General features: G+C 34.7%; 3 protein-coding genes across 9 annotated transcripts; 2 read left to right on the plus strand and 1 right to left on the minus strand.

Annotated features, from left to right (window-relative positions):
• The first annotated feature begins 3,568 nt into the window (after positions 1–3,568).
• Positions 3,569–4,886, plus strand: LOC140836029 (uncharacterized). The gene is made up of 2 exons (XM_073201445.1): positions 3,569–4,306; positions 4,416–4,886. The coding sequence occupies exons 1-2, from the start codon at positions 3,697–3,699 to the stop codon at positions 4,775–4,777; spliced, it is 972 nt and encodes a 323-aa protein (XP_073057546.1). The 5' UTR covers positions 3,569–3,696; the 3' UTR covers positions 4,778–4,886.
• A 3,827-nt stretch (positions 4,887–8,713) lies between these two features.
• LOC140836788 (calmodulin-binding protein 60 C-like) lies at positions 8,714–13,300 on the plus strand. Its single transcript, XM_073202570.1, has 8 exons — positions 8,714–9,155; positions 9,266–9,341; positions 10,159–10,217; positions 10,402–10,895; positions 10,980–11,140; positions 11,233–11,436; positions 11,827–12,061; positions 12,315–13,300. The coding sequence occupies exons 1-8, from the start codon at positions 9,031–9,033 to the stop codon at positions 12,860–12,862; spliced, it is 1,902 nt and encodes a 633-aa protein (XP_073058671.1). The 5' UTR covers positions 8,714–9,030; the 3' UTR covers positions 12,863–13,300.
• Positions 13,301–14,228: 928 nt separating this feature from the next.
• Positions 14,229–17,857, minus strand: LOC140836789 (uncharacterized). Of its 7 annotated transcripts, none has more exons than XM_073202575.1 (6): positions 17,674–17,857; positions 17,474–17,575; positions 17,149–17,214; positions 16,383–16,492; positions 15,187–15,323; positions 14,229–14,847 (listed from the first exon to the last, which is right to left on the minus strand). In XM_073202575.1, exons 3-6 carry the CDS (start codon positions 17,159–17,161, stop codon positions 14,448–14,450), a joined length of 660 nt encoding a protein of 219 aa, XP_073058676.1. In that variant the 5' UTR covers positions 17,162–17,214; positions 17,474–17,575; positions 17,674–17,857; the 3' UTR covers positions 14,229–14,447. The 7 variants fall into 7 exon arrangements, with proteins under 7 accessions (XP_073058676.1, XP_073058678.1, XP_073058673.1 ...); XM_073202577.1 differs by having other exon boundaries at positions 17,149–17,253; XM_073202572.1 differs by having other exon boundaries at positions 16,383–16,495; positions 17,149–17,253.
• Between the last annotated feature and the right edge of the window lie 1,541 nt (positions 17,858–19,398).

Raw genomic sequence — 19,398 nt, forward strand, 5'->3', positions numbered from 1 at the left:
AGTCGTCACACGCAAAAATTGTTTCGACCAATTTGTTAGATTTTCCAACCGTCCATTTACCTCATCGTTAGAGTACGTATTTATAGATTAGTGGATAATATATATTTTTATTTTTTTAAAAAATAATTTTAAAAAAATAATTTCAAAAAATATCGTCTCGTCTCCATTCCTCTGTCCTTTGGAGGCACGAGCGGTCCTTATGGACATAATAATTGTAATAATCTGTTGAAGCCGCCAAACTGCTGTTGAAGCTGCCAAACTCCCGTTGAATTTTCCCTGTCACACTTTTGTTTTCCTGTACACTTAACATGGCATGTCATGTCATGTCACATCTTGAGTCCATGTTCTGGATTACGGAAAATTGACCTTCAATCTCTAGCCGTCGATTTTTTTGTGTTCAGTTCCTGAGTATTTTTTTAGTACCACATTTCTACATGAAATGTATCATATTTTGTATGACATAGTACCACAATTTTGTGGGTAGAGAGTGAACCCAAAAAAATATTTTGATTGAGGATTTTTCACCAACTTCTCCTCTGGACTATGGCATGGACAATAGACTCTTATAAAAACTATTTTATATCCATATTCATTTCATGAAAATAGTTAACTCAAATTGTTATAAGAGTCTATTATAAACTTATATGAAACATTTTAAACTTTTATTTTCAACCAACGTGAGACAAAATATCACATGACACGTGACTTTTCTCAACTTATTTCCGGCCTACTATTTGTTATATCAATCTCGATATATTTATCGTGTATGTCAAGATTTTATGTAAATTTTATTTTTCGTGGCACTCATGATTAGAAGCATGACTTGTAAGCTTATTGTTTTATTTTATACATGTCTAACTTATTATAATTCAATAATGATAAAGAATATAATTAAATACCCAACACGAAGAAAACTATATATGTAATGATAATTTTACATTTATTTGAAAATGGTGCTTAAAATGTTATCATGCAATTGGCTTACAACAAAATTAAAGTCGGTCGCGATCATAATTCTTGTGGACCACATTATTTGATACGAGATTAAGATATGGTCAACATTAGCTTGAGTACAAAGTCTCAATTAATTTGTATACGGAAACAATTAGTTCAAATTAACATAGAAATTAATTATATATATAAAACAATATTCATTTTCAAAAAAATAATTAAAAAAAACTAACACACAACACATTGTGTACTACAGTTTACACCAAAATGAGCAAAGACATAAAAGGAAACAAGAATAAATAAAATGAGTCATGTGGAGTTTATAAACAAAAAGGAACCACCTTTAATTTCCTCAATCCTTAAGCCTGCCATCATTTATTATTATTATTTTGGGGAAAAAAATCTAATTGCCCTAACGACTTGTACAAGAAAAGTGATTGCTTAGGTCAAAGAAGGGGATATGGTCGGTGCAAGTGGAGGGACGACCTAAGTTAAATCTGCCAACCTTTCCTCAATCATTTTCCATTTCGATATATACATATATATAGGTTAAATCTGCAGCCAACCTTTTCCTCAATCATTTTCCAGTTCCATAAATAAATAAATATTTATATAAAGTTTCACTGTGATGTTCATTAATCGTATAGGTGATACTCACCCATCAGATGTGATGAAACATATCAAACACATACACTCAATAGATGATGAGTACATGAGTTGATATGGTTGATAAACAATATAACAAAGCTATATATATAAATATTGACTTAACGTAAATTATACTCAAAGTTTGCGTCTTGACTCCATTTTAAAGTCATTTATTTGTCAGAAGTAGTTAATACTAGTCCTAATTATACAACTTGAAAGAATTTAAACCATTATTGTGCAGCCCCAAACTTCGTCACGTAATCATACAACATGTAGCGTCATATACATTAAAAATTTTCTTTTCAACGACGTAATAATATACGACAAAATAGTGAAATCATCACACTATCTACATCAGTATAGCAGAAACAGTATAATAAATACACACATAACTCAAATAAGACAATAAACTATATTATATCTATACACTATCAGCTATATGACTGTTTGACTAGACACACCTAGTCTTTCACCTCTATCATGTCTCACGGCATAGTCCTGTAACATTTCCAACAGAAACATCCCCAAATGATGAGTGTATACAACAATCATAATCGTAACGCATAACAGTTATATTAATAACAACATAAAATATAACTGAAATCATAACAGATGTGATACCCTTATCCCACATCTTAAAAATGAAAGATTTAAAATGAGTTTATAATGGCTTACAGTGGACTTCTATAGCAACTTAGGTTAATCATTTTCGTAAAACGAGGACGAATACGAAGTAGTTGTTATAGGGGCCATTGTGCAGTCACGCAGTCGCGGGCCCGGGTCGGGGCGTAACAGAATGGTATCAGAGCCGGTCACCAGCAAGAAACATCGAGAAATAAGTGCTATGCGGGGCAAAGTGCTACATGACGGGAGCCACCTCTTGAACCTGTAGGAGCCACTTCTAGATTCTCGACGCTGGTGGATCGAGTGGTTAGGCCGCGACGAGGACGTCGTGTTTTGAAGGAGGGGTGATTGTGATACCCTTGTCTCACATCTTAAAAATGAAAGATTTAAAATGAGTTTATAATGGCTTCCAATGGACTTCTACAGCAACTTGGGTTAATCATTTTCGTAAAGCGAGGACGAATACGAAATAGTTGCTATAGGAGCCATTGTGCAGTCATGCAGTCGCGGGCCAGGGTTCGGGCTCGGGGTGTGACAACAGAAATATCCACTTTGCTGTTTCTAAACAATCAAACCATCAACAATATCAACGACATTACTCACATACTACTGCAACAACAACATCAACGACACGTCGCACCCCTATTCCGGCGACAACAATATCATCGATCGAACAACAGCAACGACAAATCTCCCAACAACATCAACAATAACAAACAACAACAAATATAATATCAAATAACTCAATTCGGTGATTTACCATCGTTCAACACAATAGTATTTATCAATACTAAACAATGACAACATATGCTCGTACATCAACACGTACCTGATAATCAAATGTATATATATAATCTGACTATTTCTTTGATCCTGATGCTTGTGATGTATCTAAATAATTTAACAACAATTATCGGATCATTGTCACTGCATCAACACAATCATAACAACCTCAATATATAACATCAAATAAGTCAACAACAATTAATTCAATAAAATATAAAACTTGATTATAAATTCTTGTCTTTTATCAATTTAATATTTCGATATATTTAATTCACAATACTATCATCAAATATATCCTTATTATTCCAATTAGGACAATAATTTCACCCAAATAAATTTTTATTTGGAAAGAAAATGTATAATATTTTGAAGCGAATTTTGAGTTGAGGACGCCAAGTCAAGCAATGCAAACCACCACTTGCACCAGCATTTCCACACATTCATTGGTGCGTACGGCGTACCCCACACCAATCCCCCAATCCGACGGCCTAGATCTCACACAGGCCCACAAGCCGCGGCCCTAGACCCACTTAGCTATATACATTCCATTTGCATTTGCATGCCCAACTTCATTTCCTCTCCCAGACTTCACTTCCATCCGCTTCAAGTACATTATAAAATATATGGAAAAATCAAACAAGAAAACACTGTGAAGTGGAGCATAGTATTCAATTTTGTTCGATTATCATGTCGATTTTATCATCGAAATTGTTCTTGATCTCAGCTGGAGTTGTTTCACTGGCTGTGGGATTCAAATTCTATGTTCCGTTCACCGTCGGCGATATTCCGGTGATATTGTCCGTCTTCCTGTCTTGGTTGAAGCCGCCGTATTTGTACGTTATCATCAACGCTATCATCGTCGTAATCATCGTCTCGTCGCGCTTCCACTGTGACTGGAGTCCGTCTGATCAATCGTCGTCAGTTAGATCTGAGCATTTGATTTCAGTCAAGACTCCTCCGCCATCGTATTACGAGTCACTGTCAGCTCAGCCGGATATTGCGTCTATAGTTCAGGAATCCATGGCGGCCGCGGCCGCGGTGGTTTACGACAGTGAAGATAGGGCTGCTGAAGTGAAACATGTGGTGGTTAACGGTTCGAAAGTCGTTTTTGAAACCGAAGAAGCTGTGGCGGAAGCTAAGGATGTGTGGGTTGACTCAATGCTGACGTACGATCCTCCGCCGCATGAGATGCTGGTTTCTCCGGAGCTTCCTCTGGAATTTCTCTTTCCGGTGAGGGAGAAACCTCTGTTGTCTTCCAGATTCGGCCATAGAAAACCTATCAGAACGACTCCTGAAGGTAATTTAGAAAGTTTACAATTAAAATTCGTAAGTTTCTTGATCTTCGAGATTAAATTTGAATCGGGAGCTATATTATTTAGCTGTTTCTGAGATAGGAAAATCTACAGGAATGGGAGCTCTGAAGGTGGCTAAACAGAAGAGGCTGGAAACGCTGGATAGCACTTGGAAGATGATAACGGAGGGGCGTCACGTGCCTCTCACGCGGCACAACCAGAAATCCGAGGCATCCACTTCCGCCCCTTCGGGTCACGTGGCCACATCAGAGAACTTCCAGGATCGGATCAGCTACCATCCGCCACGGCCACCGCCACCGGATGCGGCGGAACGGATGCGCAAAGAACCGTCGCTGGGTCAGGACGAGTTGAATCGCCGAGTTGAAGCCTTCATCAATAAAATCAATGAAGACATGAGGATTCAGAGGCAAGAATCATTGAACAAGTACAAACAGTTGCTGCATCGTGGGCTATGATTTTAGTCGATTATTATATAAATTTAGTTACTTGGTTTATTAGTTCGAAGAATATTTTAAAAAATTTACATCCCATAAATTATAAATATATTTTAGATTTATGATTTTATTTTATTTTCTCATAAATCTTCATAATTTTTTTCAACAAAATACTAAACAAAATATTGAAGAATCGCATTCTGAAATACATAAAGTTGAATGTAAACTCGACCTTCAAGATCAAACAAAAAAAACAACCGTCCTAGCTAAAAATGAGTAACATTATTAGCTGATTTCCTAAAAAAACAATCGATAAAGATTGGAAATCCAATGCTTGAATTTTGCATTCTTCCAAAATAAGTTCAACGAAGAGGAATCCGATCTGAAATTGAATAATTTAATCTATGAACAATTGATAGATCATCAGAATCAATTCTAACATGAGAGAGAACCAAATCTTTGAGCCAGCTAAAGATCTTTCCTAATTTCTAGTGTTTGGTAGTTTAATTATTATCTTTTAAAGCTTCGAGATTAGGTATGAGTGGGCATTATTTTTAGAGTGAGTCTCATGTGAGACCGTCTCACGGATCTTAATCTGTGAGACGAGTCAACCCTACCCATGTTCACAATAAAAAGTAATACTCTTAGCAGCAAAAACTTGTGTGAGATGGTCTCACGGGTCGTATTCGTGAGACGGATCTCTTATTTGTGTTATCCATGGAAAAGTATTATTTTTTATGCTGAGAGTATCACTTTTTATTGTGAATATGGTTAGGGTTGACCCGTCTCACAGATTAAAATCCGTGAGACGGTCTCACATGAGACCCACTCTAAAAAATAATATTTTTTCATGGTTAACTCAAATAAGAGATCTGTCTCACAAATACGACCCGTGAGACCGTCTCACACAAGTTTTTGTCTTATTTTTATTGTTCGGAATGCATATAGTAATCCGAGCAAGGAACACAAAATCTACTGTTCTTTTATCATATATTGTCCATAAATATGAACTACTTCTATTATATTTTGTCCAGAAACGAATTGCTTTTAGTTTTTATCCTTTAATCCCAATTTGGTTGCAAAAGCAATTGATATAGAAACTATTATATCAAGCATAAATTTGTATTTATTCTTTAAATTTTTTTCGTTACTATATATATGAGGTAGGAGGCAGATTCTTCGACTAACGATCAAGTTTATGCAACATTAGATATGGGACAGAGCCAAAAAATCAAGTTGTGGACGTGGGCGGAGCTATCCTCAGGCTGCCCACAATGACCGCGGTGAAGTCGGAAATTTGCGAATTGCTAATCTGTAAAGAGAATGTTTACAATCAAATGAATTATGATTGGATGAATGATAGCTGATGTCAATGTTAGAGAAATATATTTGTAATAATTGGTAATGAAATTATTGTAAATATGTTTCAAAATACGAAGACTCGAAAGAACAATTATAATTTTTTGTGATGCTTAATGATAACTTGATTGGAATATTAAATATTTTTTTGTTTTATTAATTATATTATATTTTATGCCTACACTTACCTAAAATTCTAACCCGTCCCTGGTTGAGGAGATCAAATGAAATTTGTTTCATTATAAAAAAATATTAATATAAATCTAGTAATTGATATGGACACACAAAAAACTAATTATTATTAATATATTTGACCATAATCGTAATATGAAGATGATTTTCAAGAATAAATTTTTTTTTTTTTGAAGAAAGAATAATATAATTTAGTATAATAAAAATATAAACATCTCGATCAATAGTCAAAGTTTGGAGGTTTTAATTCAAATATGGGTGGGTTTGGGCAGAAAGAAGAGATGGAAATTTTAAAAATAGAAAGTAAGGAAATTGGGACAAATTGATTTAAATTAGTATCGTGTTTGTTTTATTTTATCATCAATATAATATCCTGACATTGTTTTTTTTTTTTCTAAAAAAAATTAGGTATAACAATGAGATGGATTTAAACATCCCGTCGAGTTTTAAGTTAAGATATTGTAAGTATAAAAGATCAGTTTTTCTTATTAAGTTGAGACATTGGAGGTCTGAAAGAGTCATTGACAAAATAAGTCACAAGATTGATCAAATTCGTCCCAAACACGCTCATTTTCATGCTATAATCTAATATTTTATGATAAACATGATATATTTAGCAGAATATAACATATTTTCTAAATCTAGTTGAATAGGAGTGAGACTCGAATATGTTATCATCGTATGCAATCTGCGCTTTCATTTAATTATTCAATCTATGTCTCATGTTCAATTTTTGTGCAGAATGTGAGTCTCACCTGAAATAGTTCTCAAATCCGATATCGTATAATCAGTTCAATGTTGATATTTTAAATTATATTTATAAAAATATATGATAATAATAATAATTAATATAACAATTCTCTGTATAAAATATATATAACATATAATATTTTAAAAAATTAAATTAAATAAATGAATACGATATTTGAACAATTTATGATAGCAGGCATGGATGTGGTGGAATTATTTGACTTGATAACAACCTCAAAATTCAAGTCAATCATTACCAGCTAGAAGTGATGGACTTCAAAAGCCCTGACTTGGAATTTGGTCCAAACAAATATTATAATGGGGGAGTAAAATAATAATAATACTAATGATTTAAGGTCATCCACGATAAAGAAGAATTTTATGCAACCTGAAGGTGCATAAATCAATCCCATAAAAAAACCTTGAACCATCTCCTTTCCTTTCCTTTCCTTTGCATTTGCTCGGTGGAGATTTGCAGAGGAATCATTTTTAAAAAGAAAATCATATCAGGATCAACTACTTCACATGATATATTCTCCAAAGCTTCTGTTTCAATCTTTAGTGTTCCACAGTGAACGCAAGTTTTTTCGAGAATGAGTTCCAAAAGCACACAGCATGCACTCCAAGATTTGTCAATAATGATGCTCTTACCTCACAATTTTTTTTTTGTAGTGCATTAATTTGAAATAATTAAGTTGATGGACAAATTTGAAATTGAAACACAGAAAAGGAATTAAGCTAATATAAGATATTTTTGAATATTTCATTCTAATTTTGAACCAAATGCAACCTGATATTTTTTGGGTTTGTTCTTGCCTAATCAAATTTTGAATCCAAACGCAACCTGATATTTTTTGGGTTTGTTCTTGCCTAATCAAATTTTGAATCCAAACGCAACCTGATATTTTTTGGGTTTGTTCTTGCCTAATTTAGAGTTGTCTTTTTTTTTTTTTAGAATTAGGAGATGAGTTTTTTACAAATGAATCTCGAATGTTAGACCTAGTTCCAAATTTGAGTTTCAATATATTTTTTCCCAGATCCGTGGATTCAAATTGAAGTTGTCAAGTGATCCAAAATTGGTTAGTCAAAACAAGACCATTAACAATTTAGAGCTGCTTTGTGATTTAATAGATGTTATGCTTTTATGATGCAATTTATCAATATTCAATACCATACATCAATTTGACAGTAATGATCTATGAAAGAGAACTAACTTTACTCACAATTATTAACAAAATAAAAGTAAACCTAAAACCTGCTAAAATGAATCATTCAAATATCTGATAATTTTATGCTAATCTCCCTTTATAAATTCTAGTTTTATTTACTAAAATATTTTTTTAACGGTTTTAAATCATCAAACCCGTTAATTTTATTATATATATATATATATATTAAATAAGCATACAACAATTTTATTATCATGTTAATTTTTTTACAAAACCCGATTACGACACATCTACCTGTAAGAATTATGATAGTTTTGACAAAAATAATTGTTATAATATGACGTGGAATTTAGTGGGATTTACGTCATCTTGACACGTAAGAAAGATAATATGAAGCCGGCCTTATCATGACATGGTAAGAAAAAAAATATTTTTTCGTGTTCTTATTTTGCTATCGACATTCTACTCAAGTGGTGAATGTGGAGGAGTGGCAGTAGCACAAAGCTCTCTTTCAGCAGCCATCAGAACAACAGAGTTGAAAACTCCCGGCTTTCAACGCAGCAATGAAGTTTCCACGAAACCCACCAGAATTTTCTTGGAAACCCTCTCCCCCTTTCCCGGATCTTTCAATTTTTTCCCGCTTTACAAATACCGTTGCAACTCCTTTTAATCCCTTCTCCAGAGACGGAAGCTTTTCAAGTTCGCGCTAATGTCACTGGAATAAGTGGAGCTGTTGACTTCCGCGGTTTAAGATTCAGATTAGATCTCAAAAATACGATTTTTTAACAGATCGTTCGAATCTAGATGCAGGCTCGGTATATGGAAAGATCAAACAGTATGGCTGCGAGAGAAAAACGTCCGTTGGATTCCGGGGGTGGTAACCAGGAAGGTCAGCCGGATAGGAAACGGCAACGCCCCGCCCTTGCTAGGTAATTTACATTATTAGAGCTGTTGCAATGATTGAATTTCTCTAAGTTTTGGTTGTGAGTTTAGTCTTTACTGTCTATTGAGGGGTGTGGTGTGTTTATGGTTGATGCAGTGTTATTGTCGAGGCTCTGAAGGTGGACAGTCTGCAGAAGCTTTGCTCGTCCTTGGAGCCAATTCTTCGGAGAGTTGTAAGACTGTATAGTCTTTTGTTAAATTTTATCTGATTTCTAGTCGTGAAAGATCAGTCACAAAATTTTTTTCCGCCTGGTGAAATGCACGCACCCAACGCAATTATTGCCGCACACACGCCTTGTCTCTGAATGATTTGCAATTTAGAATTGTTTTACGAATTCTCCTTTTTATCTTTCTTTATTTATGAAGCTGCAGTCTGATTTTTGACAGATAAAACAAGTTGCTGTGAGATTTTCTGTGATACACATTTGCGAACTAGTAGCACAAGCGTTGTATGCCCATAGCAGTGTTGTAAATAGTCATGAACCAATAGTACTTCATCTTACTAGAGTTTTCTAATGGACATAAACCTATACTATTACATAAACTACGACTAGTAGGATATAGGCTCTTTATGGAATATTACAGTTGTGTTTAATAACCAATTTTCGGTATTAGAATTATGAACCTTTTTTCGCTTTATGTACCGATTCATTTGTCATGATATTTTCATTTAATCAATCTCCTTATGTGCCTGACCGGCGTAAGAATTCGGTTGATAGTCATGATATTTTGGGAATTTGAAACATTTTTAGAATTAGGGAGAGGAATTGAGGTTTTACATGTGAGGAGCACAGCAACTATTCCCATTACGCAATTAATACCTCGCGAGGATTGGAATTCTGAAATTAGTTAATTTACGTAAAGAGGTCTTTGGATTGTTTTGGTTACAACCTTCTTTTTTTATAATTTCTCTGTTTATACAAATCGTATTGGATGCGTAAATGGATCTTAATTCATTGTCTGCATGCTTTCTGACTACCTAATTACCAGGTCAGTGAAGAAGTGGAGCGTGCCTTGACAAGATTGACCCCTGCCAAAATTAATGGAAGGTATAATTTGACTCATTGTTAGACTATAAGTTTCAGAAGTTCAATCTCCGTCTGTGTCTCTTTCACTCTCTAATAAGTGAACCTAATATATATCTATATCGTTCGATATGTGAAGTGACCTTGCCTCCCTTTGTTTTAAGTTGCCTCAGCGTGTTAATGTTGATCCCCTACAAAACACATACAGGGTTTCCCCAAAAAGAATTGAAGGTCCTGATGGAAGAAATTTGCAGCTGCACTTCAAGTCTAAGCTGTTGCTACCTCTTTTTACGGGTGGAAAAGTGGAGGGGGAGCACGGTGCTGCAATCCATATCGTCTTACTCGATTCGAACGCTGGCCGCGTCGTAACATCAGGTCCAGAGTCCTCCGTTAAATTAGATATTGTTGTCCTTGAAGGTGACTTTAACAGTGAAGATGAAGATGACTGGAGTCTGGAAGAGTTTGAGTCTCACATGGTAAAAGAACGCGAAGGAAAAAGGCCACTTCTGACTGGGGACTTGCAAGTGGTTTTAAAGGAAGGTGTTGGAACCCTTGGGGAGATCACATTCACCGATAACTCTAGTTGGATTAGGAGCAGAAAATTTAGACTTGGTTTGAAGGTTGCCAGTGGCAGTTGTGAGGGCATTCGCATCCGTGAAGCCAAGACAGAGGCCTTCACGGTCAAGGATCACAGAGGAGAATGTAAGCCTGTGTTACACTGAGAAGTAAACAGTGAATGACTTTCTCTAAGTTAGGTGTTGATTCTAAACATTTCTGATCTTGTAGTGTACAAGAAACATTACCCACCTGCACTTCATGATGAAGTGTGGAGACTGGAAAAGATTGGGAAAGATGGATCATTCCACAAGAGGCTTAATAAAGCGGGGATTTATAAGGTCGAACACTTCCTGCAGCTTGTAGTGAAGGACTCACAAAAACTCCGAAACGTGAGGATTGTAACTTAATCATCTTGTTCAGTCAATATCCCTTATCTGCATATATTCGATGCTCATGATGGATGTTCCTCTATTTGTTTCAGATCCTAGGAAGTGGCATGTCAAATAAGATGTGGGATGTCCTCGTTGAGCACTCAAAGACGTGTGTCTTGAGTGGGAAACTCTATGTCTACTATCCCGAGGAGCTAAGGAATGTGGGGGTTGTGTTTAACGATATTTATGAATTGAGTGGTTTGATTTCTGGTGGACAGTATCATTCAGTCGATTCTCTTTCTGATAATCAGAAGGTTAATGATCTCGTAATACATGTTTTTATCTCAAAATGTCAAATGGTGTGGTCAAATTATCTTTACCTGCAGCAGATCATTTTAAACAAAACTAAATCATAAAAATTCAAGCTTTTACCTCAGAACTGCCACATCGAGTGTCAACCATATGGTTTTTTCCATTTTACCCTATTTAAAAGTTATAAGCTCAGCGAGTTCTAAATCATACAAGTCATTCTTTCGCACACTAAATTTTAGCTTGTGAATATGCATGTTTTAGCTTTCTCCCAAGTTTGATTAGCTATTATCTGATAATCAAGTAATCAGGAACGTGGTGCAAAGTAATATTACTAATGTTTTAGTGAAGTGTGAGTAGTTCAACATCGACTATATATGGGTGTAATATTACAGGTCTCTGTGGACTCATGGGTGACGAAGGCATATGACAACTGGGATCGTGTAATAGATTATGATGGCAAATCTCTTCTCGGCCTTGATCAAACTAAAAAATTAAACGCTCCCCAAAATGATTTTATGGGAAGCTCACAAAACCAATCAAATTATTTTGATCAGCTTCGTCTCCCTAGTCATCCAGCCTTGATTCCTTCCGAGCACCCGTCAATTAATCCCGGGTTGACAATTGGAGGTAACCGATAACTCAGCTTAATCTAAAATGCAAGCTAATTGGCTGTTTGACAAGACTAATTGTTATTATTATTATGTTTTATAAACGACTTTGTGTATTTTGGAGAAGGTGGGTTACTGCCTTTACTCGTGTCACTGTTATAGTTTTTAGCTTATCCAAAGAGCATATTTGTAGTTTAGCTTTTTATCCAACTGATTTTTTTTTTCAGTACACTCAATTTACTAGCCAAAGAAATGTTACCTTTTTTCACCAGGTTACAGTGACAACAATGAGGGCAGATATTCCACACAACTGCATAATATGAATCCCAAAGTTTCGATTCAATTAGATGATACTTCATTTCCTCCTCATAATCAGCTTATCCATTCAACACAACAAGCTCAACCGTTTCAAGATCAGGATACACTAACTCTTGGTCCCCCAATCTCAAACATGTCCAGCTTCCATACTGGTGGCACATCAAATTTCACTTCATTTAAGGGATATGATGATATTCCAGTGGATGAAATTCGCATGAGAAGTAATGAAATTCTTGAAGGTGAAGATATGCAGCATCTACTTCGAATGTTTAGCATGGGTGGACACGGTCATGATTCATTTACCGCACATGATAATAGCTATGACTATTCAGGTTACACCCCGATTATGCCTACAAACTTAGGTTTTGGTGAGGATCGAACACGTTCATCTGGTAAAGCTGTTGTTGGGTGGCTCAAACTTAAAGCAGCTCTAAGATGGGGCATTTTCATAAGAAAGAAAGTTGCTGAGAGAAGAAGAGCACAACTCGTGGAACTGGATTAATGTATTCATTTCTCTTTTCATTCTGTGTACACTAAACTTGATATCTTATAGTATCTGGAGTTGGCACTTATGGAAGTTATACGGGTTTATCGAAGGATCTATAGCCAGCCGATTGAGCTCTTGGTTGAGAGATGGCACCACATAGGATCACGAGTCAGAGGGATATCTGAAATGCTAACTTGGATCAGCATAGAGATCTCTAAACTAGGCAGACATGACCATAGACAGATGTGTGTGCCTTACTTTCGTGGTATAACCACTTTGAAAGCCATAAGATTGCAAATGCCTCTGTTCCTGGAAATGTAACATAACTTTGCAGTAGCCATAGTTTCTGTTTTGCTGTAACTTGTGAATTCTTTGTATTTGTGTCAGTGTGGTGTGTTGGATTTGAATCAGCTCTAATAATAACTTTAAATAAAATTGATTTCTATTTGTGAAGCAGAAATTTAGCACATTGGACGGCACTGGCTTGGTTGTTTGGGTCACTTTGTCAGCTATGTTTTAATTAGTGTAAACCTTTATTTGTATTGGAGTACTAAATGTTTTTATTTTGTTTGGTTGTCTATGAGAAAGTGTTAGGAAAAATTCGACAAATTGCATTATAATATTTTTTTTCCTCGATTATATCCTCGTACATTTTAGATATTTGTTAGATCAATGATCGAATTTGTCGCAAGGAAATACCCATTACAAAATCTAGTACCTAGGTATAGTTCTCTTCTTTCTCGTCATCAACAAAATAGAGGATCCAATGCAAGGTGACATTTATGAAATACCACCTCCAGCAAAACGTCAAATCAATTTATTCCCCGGCTTTTAAGTAATGTTAGCAAATGTTTGAAAAATATTATGAAATTTTCTTCTACAAAGTTTAGTACATGTATTTAAAAAAATGTTCATAATAATTTTTTAAACATTTACAACATTATCTTAGATTACATGATTATCATTGACAGGAGGTCTGAGAATAATCAGTGTAGCTTAGTTTGATTTGTTACTTATAATTTAATTTTACAAAGTACAGATTTAGTCGATTCAACATCAGCTGTTTCCAAGAAATGGGACCGATAAAATTGATTAGTACTGACAGACCTTTTTTTTGGCTGGGGATAAATTTTTATTATAATTAGATTTCAAACCCAAAATCTCCTCCAAAATTTTAAGACTATTACTCCTCCATTTCCATTTTTGATTGATTAATTAAATAGATTTGTTTATACATAATGCTTAATTTTTTTTTTTTATTTAAAAAACATATTTTCTTCAGCATTTATATTGATTATTGGATAAGTTGATAGAAACAAAGATTTTAAATCCATTCATATCATCTGCTCCATTTTTCAAGAATAAATAGATCAATTCAAACTGATCAAAAAGCTAATTAATTTCATTTTAATACAAACAAAAACTACAAGGACCAAACATAAAAAAAGAACAATAATAAAAATCTCCCATCTATGACAGGCTCAAAAACAAAATTGAAATAAAAAAGTAAGTGAAATATAATAAACTAGTGCACAAACTCGGACCATCCCCAAAGGAGGGCGGTCGGAATGATAAATGTTGTGGGAAAGAGCCTTTTTGCTCACAGAAAGTCATAGCCATCATAATCGTCATAAGCATCTGTTACCACATCATCGTCTGGTTTGCCCACATGCTGCAGCTGTTTCTTCTTTCCAACCTTTTTTTTGCTTCCGCTAGCTTCTTTTTCAGCTTTTATTTTCTCATTTGCAACTGCGGTAACTGATGAGGCAACTTCTTTGGCATCTGCGCCTCGCAAAGAAGTCAAGGATAGTCTCATTACAGCTTTCAGCAACCCAATATAATGATAGCTTTTCTCATAGGGACGAAGCTTGTAAGAGATTAGTTCTGCATATTCTGCAAAGTCACTTTCTGTTTTCGGTATAAAATTATCAAGCGTCTTTTCATCGCCCTTCTTTGCAAACAATTCTGCAGTGGACTTGTAGTCAGCTTCTTCGACAAACCTGCAGAAAATCAGTACATCATATTGAATTACATATATTCTAAAGAGGTCTAATGTCAGCTCCATCTCAAGAACAACCAACTATACACAAGGATGGAGAAAGATAAAGCGAGCCACATTCATGAAATGACAAGAAAAATGTAACAGTAAAATTTCATTAAACGATAAAAATCTTCAGGAAGAAATGATACAAGTTCACAAATGTTCAACCCAACCTAAACGAATAGTGTAGTCATATCTTGCAAAGTACTAAACAAAGAAAATTATTTGGTTTGTTTAAACTTCATGTAATCCCACAGATTAGAACAAATAAACAAGCAGCAGAGGCACTGAAACCTACCTCTGTTGGCGAAGTTTTTTCTCTACAGGATCTATTGGTTCCTCCATAGCAGTTTCAACAGTTGTACCTTTCTTTTCTCCCAGTTTTGACGTAGGCTTCTTAGGAACCTTTTCGGGAGAAGGCTTAGCCTTAGGTGCCTGACAAGATCATTTCGAGATGATGAATCCAACTAATTGAGAAGGAACATCAAACACAAGTAAACGATTATTCCCAACATCACTGAATACCACAAGAGTTTCACCCAAATGACCCACCATCTGTGAACACCACGTAAGCTTCACTTGCACCTTTCAAAGGATAATAAAGTTAAAGTACATAACTACCATCGTGAAAATATATAGCCACAATAACATCCAACAAAAATAAAGCTTCCAATCAAGCAAAAAGTAAACAAAGATTTAAATATTTTATCCTTGATATCCACGGTGAAACTCCGATAATTCCAATAAACATCTTTAGTAAGTACTAAAATTTCCAAGAATTAAGACAAACCATGAAACTTTCGCATAAAAAAGAAAAATCAATAAAAAAAATGAAAGACAGGAAAGTCCTACGAAATTTGTTTATTTAGACATGATGTCAATGGTAAAAATCAAAATAGTTAGAGTTTGTTTTATAATATATAAACAGGGGCCAAACAAGAAAATTTTAAATAATGACCAAAATAAAAGGATGCACATCTACATAAAATGATTGATGGCAGTGAGTATTCATAGATATAGCAAGAAAAAGTAAACCTCCAACCAATACATTCAGCAAATGTTCTGATTTTCAATCCCCTGTTCACTCTTCACTGTAATGTATAATCAAGTACTTATTTATAGGTAAGAATGAAGTCCACTACCAATAAAAAAAATGAAACCCACTGCATCACATTCACATAAAACTCTCACCGAAAAGAGGCAATCTAGCCACACCGCCATTATTGTCTAACTGGATGGTATTTGATTAACACGATCAAATGTAGGAGAAGGGAAATGGTCAAACAATAGAAGATTTTATATTGATAGGTTGCTTTCCATACCTTCCGTTCCACATATATAAAAACAATCATACACATTGCAAAAATTATTTTGTAAATAAAGAGATTGCATATATGAAATTCTAAGTGACTTCTTTGCCATTGAAGAATGCATATAAATAGAACAAAAAGAACTATTAGGGAAGCACCGCGTAACAAAATAAATCTAATATACCAGAGCAGGCTCATCTTCATCTTCCCAAGAGTCCTTCACACCATCATCTTCCAAATCTTCATCGTCCCAATTATGCTTCGATTGCTCCTTCTTAAGATCGGGAAAATGATCTTCTGAAAACACATAAAACTGTCATTCTAGCAATGCAGACCTGCTGTAAACAGGATATAGAGAAACTAAACTTATCATTTACGCTCTAGAAATTAAAGTGGGGAGAAAATTATAGGCGGTCGGAAAATAATTAATAGAGGGAAATTACATGCAAATGACTAAGGGACTCCAAGATATTATTCTCTTGCTAAATTTGGATTTCTCAATCAAATGAAACAACAAGAAAGCTATCTAGTACGAATTGTATGTAAAAAATGCAGTCACTCAACCAATACACTAGTTATGCTACAAGCAACCAGCCGACTATGTCGACATCTTCTCGCCCTAGTAGGTTTAGGTCCAAAAGCATTCACAATTAACGAGAACTGAACATGAAATTTAAATGTCAAACCTAGTACATACCACGGGGGTTTCTTGGAGCAAAAATTTAAAAGTAGTGATCCATCCAATATTGAAATCAGTCAAATATTCAACTTATTCCCCAAATCATATTATAAACCCTAGTTACTTGTAAATTAAAACAAGTTGACAGGCACAACAGGGCAGACTGTGTGTGTACACAGAAGCAAACTGATGAAATAAAGCAAAGTCAATAAAATCATTAATAATAATAAAAGTTTATAGTGATAAACTAATAATACGAAAAAATAATTACCCCAGTCCTCCATTACGTTTTGATTTCTTCTAAATTAACTCAACGACTTCAAATTCTGAAAAATCCCTTTAAGGGGGAAAAAAGAAAAATCCTGAATTTAGGAATCTGAAAAAAAAGAAGAAGAAAACCCTACGTTGTGTCAATACTTTGCAGATGGATGACATAGTCATCAGGTGAAACTCATTAATCCAACAAAAACAAGGAAAATAACTAATTAAAAACTTAACAATTGAAAACACAAAGATTCAACATAAAAAGTAGAAACTGAGCAACAATCATATCATTTTTCAGGCAAGAATGATTCTTGAAACGAAAGTTGCCTAACCTCCCAGGGAAAAGCCGAATCTCTAATTGGAATTTTTGAGAGCAAAGTGGACTTCCTAATTGGAATTATCGAGAGAAAATACTGAATCCAGAGATGAAAAACCTAATCAAAACAAAAAGTAGTCGGGACCCAACATGTCCAAACAAGATTAATGCAAATTCAGAAAGCACCCATAACGGCGTAACAATCGTATCACTTACCATAAGATGCGGTATCTCGTAAGGAAACACTCGATCGAAAGATGAAAGACCTTATTAGAACTTGATGGGCAAAAAATCGACGGAAACGATGAGGGAAAGCGGAGACCAGCACCGGGAATCTGATTGAAGGGATTCCCAGTCGGCACAATTGAATTCAGATAACCAAAGGCAATGACGTTTTATGGTTTTTTAATTATTTATATTTAAATTGAATATTATAAATTTCAAAAGATTTACCAATCTAGAAGGGTGGACACAGCTAGGTTTTTCGGGTAGTTTGAGTCTAGCACCCCATTTTGTTGGTGGTGTTTATTACCCTAACCCGATACGACTCTGGTGATTATCTAACTAGTCGGAAATCCAATCGGATCGAATTCAAGAATTCGTTTTTTTGACCCCGATACGACTCTGCTCATTATCTAACTAGTCGGAAATCCAATCGGATCGAATTCAAGAATTCGTTTTTAAAAAAAAAAAAAAATATTTACAGAACATCAAAAAATCCTCAACCAAAAATGGATGCCTTCATTCCTCAACAAAACATTCATCAATTCCCGAGATTATATGTTTAATATTTCTTGGGTTTTGCATGAGAAGGAAATGAATATGAAATAAATGCATACTATCAAGTATTTCTGGCTTGGTGGTCACATCCATGTATGTTGAATATTTCTAAGCCGACTGACTTCTCATATTTTTTTACAATTTGTTTACATTTCTACTGACATGATCTAACTTGTTTACATTTCTACAACTTGTTTACATTTCTACGAAAAAGATGAGATAAAGCAAAACGCGCTAAACAGTGTGCTAACTTGTTTACATTTCTACTAACATGATCTAACTTTTTAAATCTACCAGAAGTTAAGTATACAATATGTTCAAGACTAACAGTCTTTGATAGTTGCGAGCCTCAAACTTCGATGTCACCTCTTTAACAGCATTACAGGAGTCTGAGAAGACCCAAACATCAGAGAAGTTACCTCTCATAGCAAGTATCAAACCAAAATGGATAGCCGAGAGCTCTGCCTCCGACACTTATTTAAGCTTTGGTGCTTGTTTTCTCATGTGATACATACATACATACATACATACATATATATATATATATATATATATATATATATATATATATATATATATATATATAAAAGAAACATTATCATTAATCAATTCGCAAATCTTTATTTACAAATGGTTGGAGATACAAAGACATCTCATTCAAAAAAAAAAGTTTCGACCAGAATGAAAACTTCTTCTAGCGAATTGGTGACTAGACAAACCAAGATTTTGGAGGGGCCCGAAGCCATGTGTGTGGTTGGTCTCAAAAGTTTTTTGCTTTTGAAGATTCATTTGGTTATGGATGCACATCGATCAGACTTCTGTTTATGGGTGTCACCATGACTTTTTTCTTCCCATATATATATATATATATATATATATATATATATATATATATATATATATATATATAAAAGAAACATTATCATTAATCAATTCGCAAATCTTTATTTACAAATGGTTGGAGATACAAAGACATCTCATTCAAAAAAAAAAGTTTCGACCAGAATGAAAACTTCTTCTAGCGAATTGGTGACTAGACAAACCAAGATTTTGGAGGGGCCCGAAGCCATGTGTGTGGTTGGTCTCAAAAGTTTTTTGCTTTTGAAGATTCATTTGGTTATGGATGCACATCGATCAGACTTCTGTTTATGGGTGTCACCA

Source organism: Primulina eburnea, chromosome 7, assembly GCF_022965805.1.
Source record: "Primulina eburnea isolate SZY01 chromosome 7, ASM2296580v1, whole genome shotgun sequence".
Lineage (NCBI taxonomy): Eukaryota > Viridiplantae > Streptophyta > Magnoliopsida > Lamiales > Gesneriaceae > Primulina > Primulina eburnea.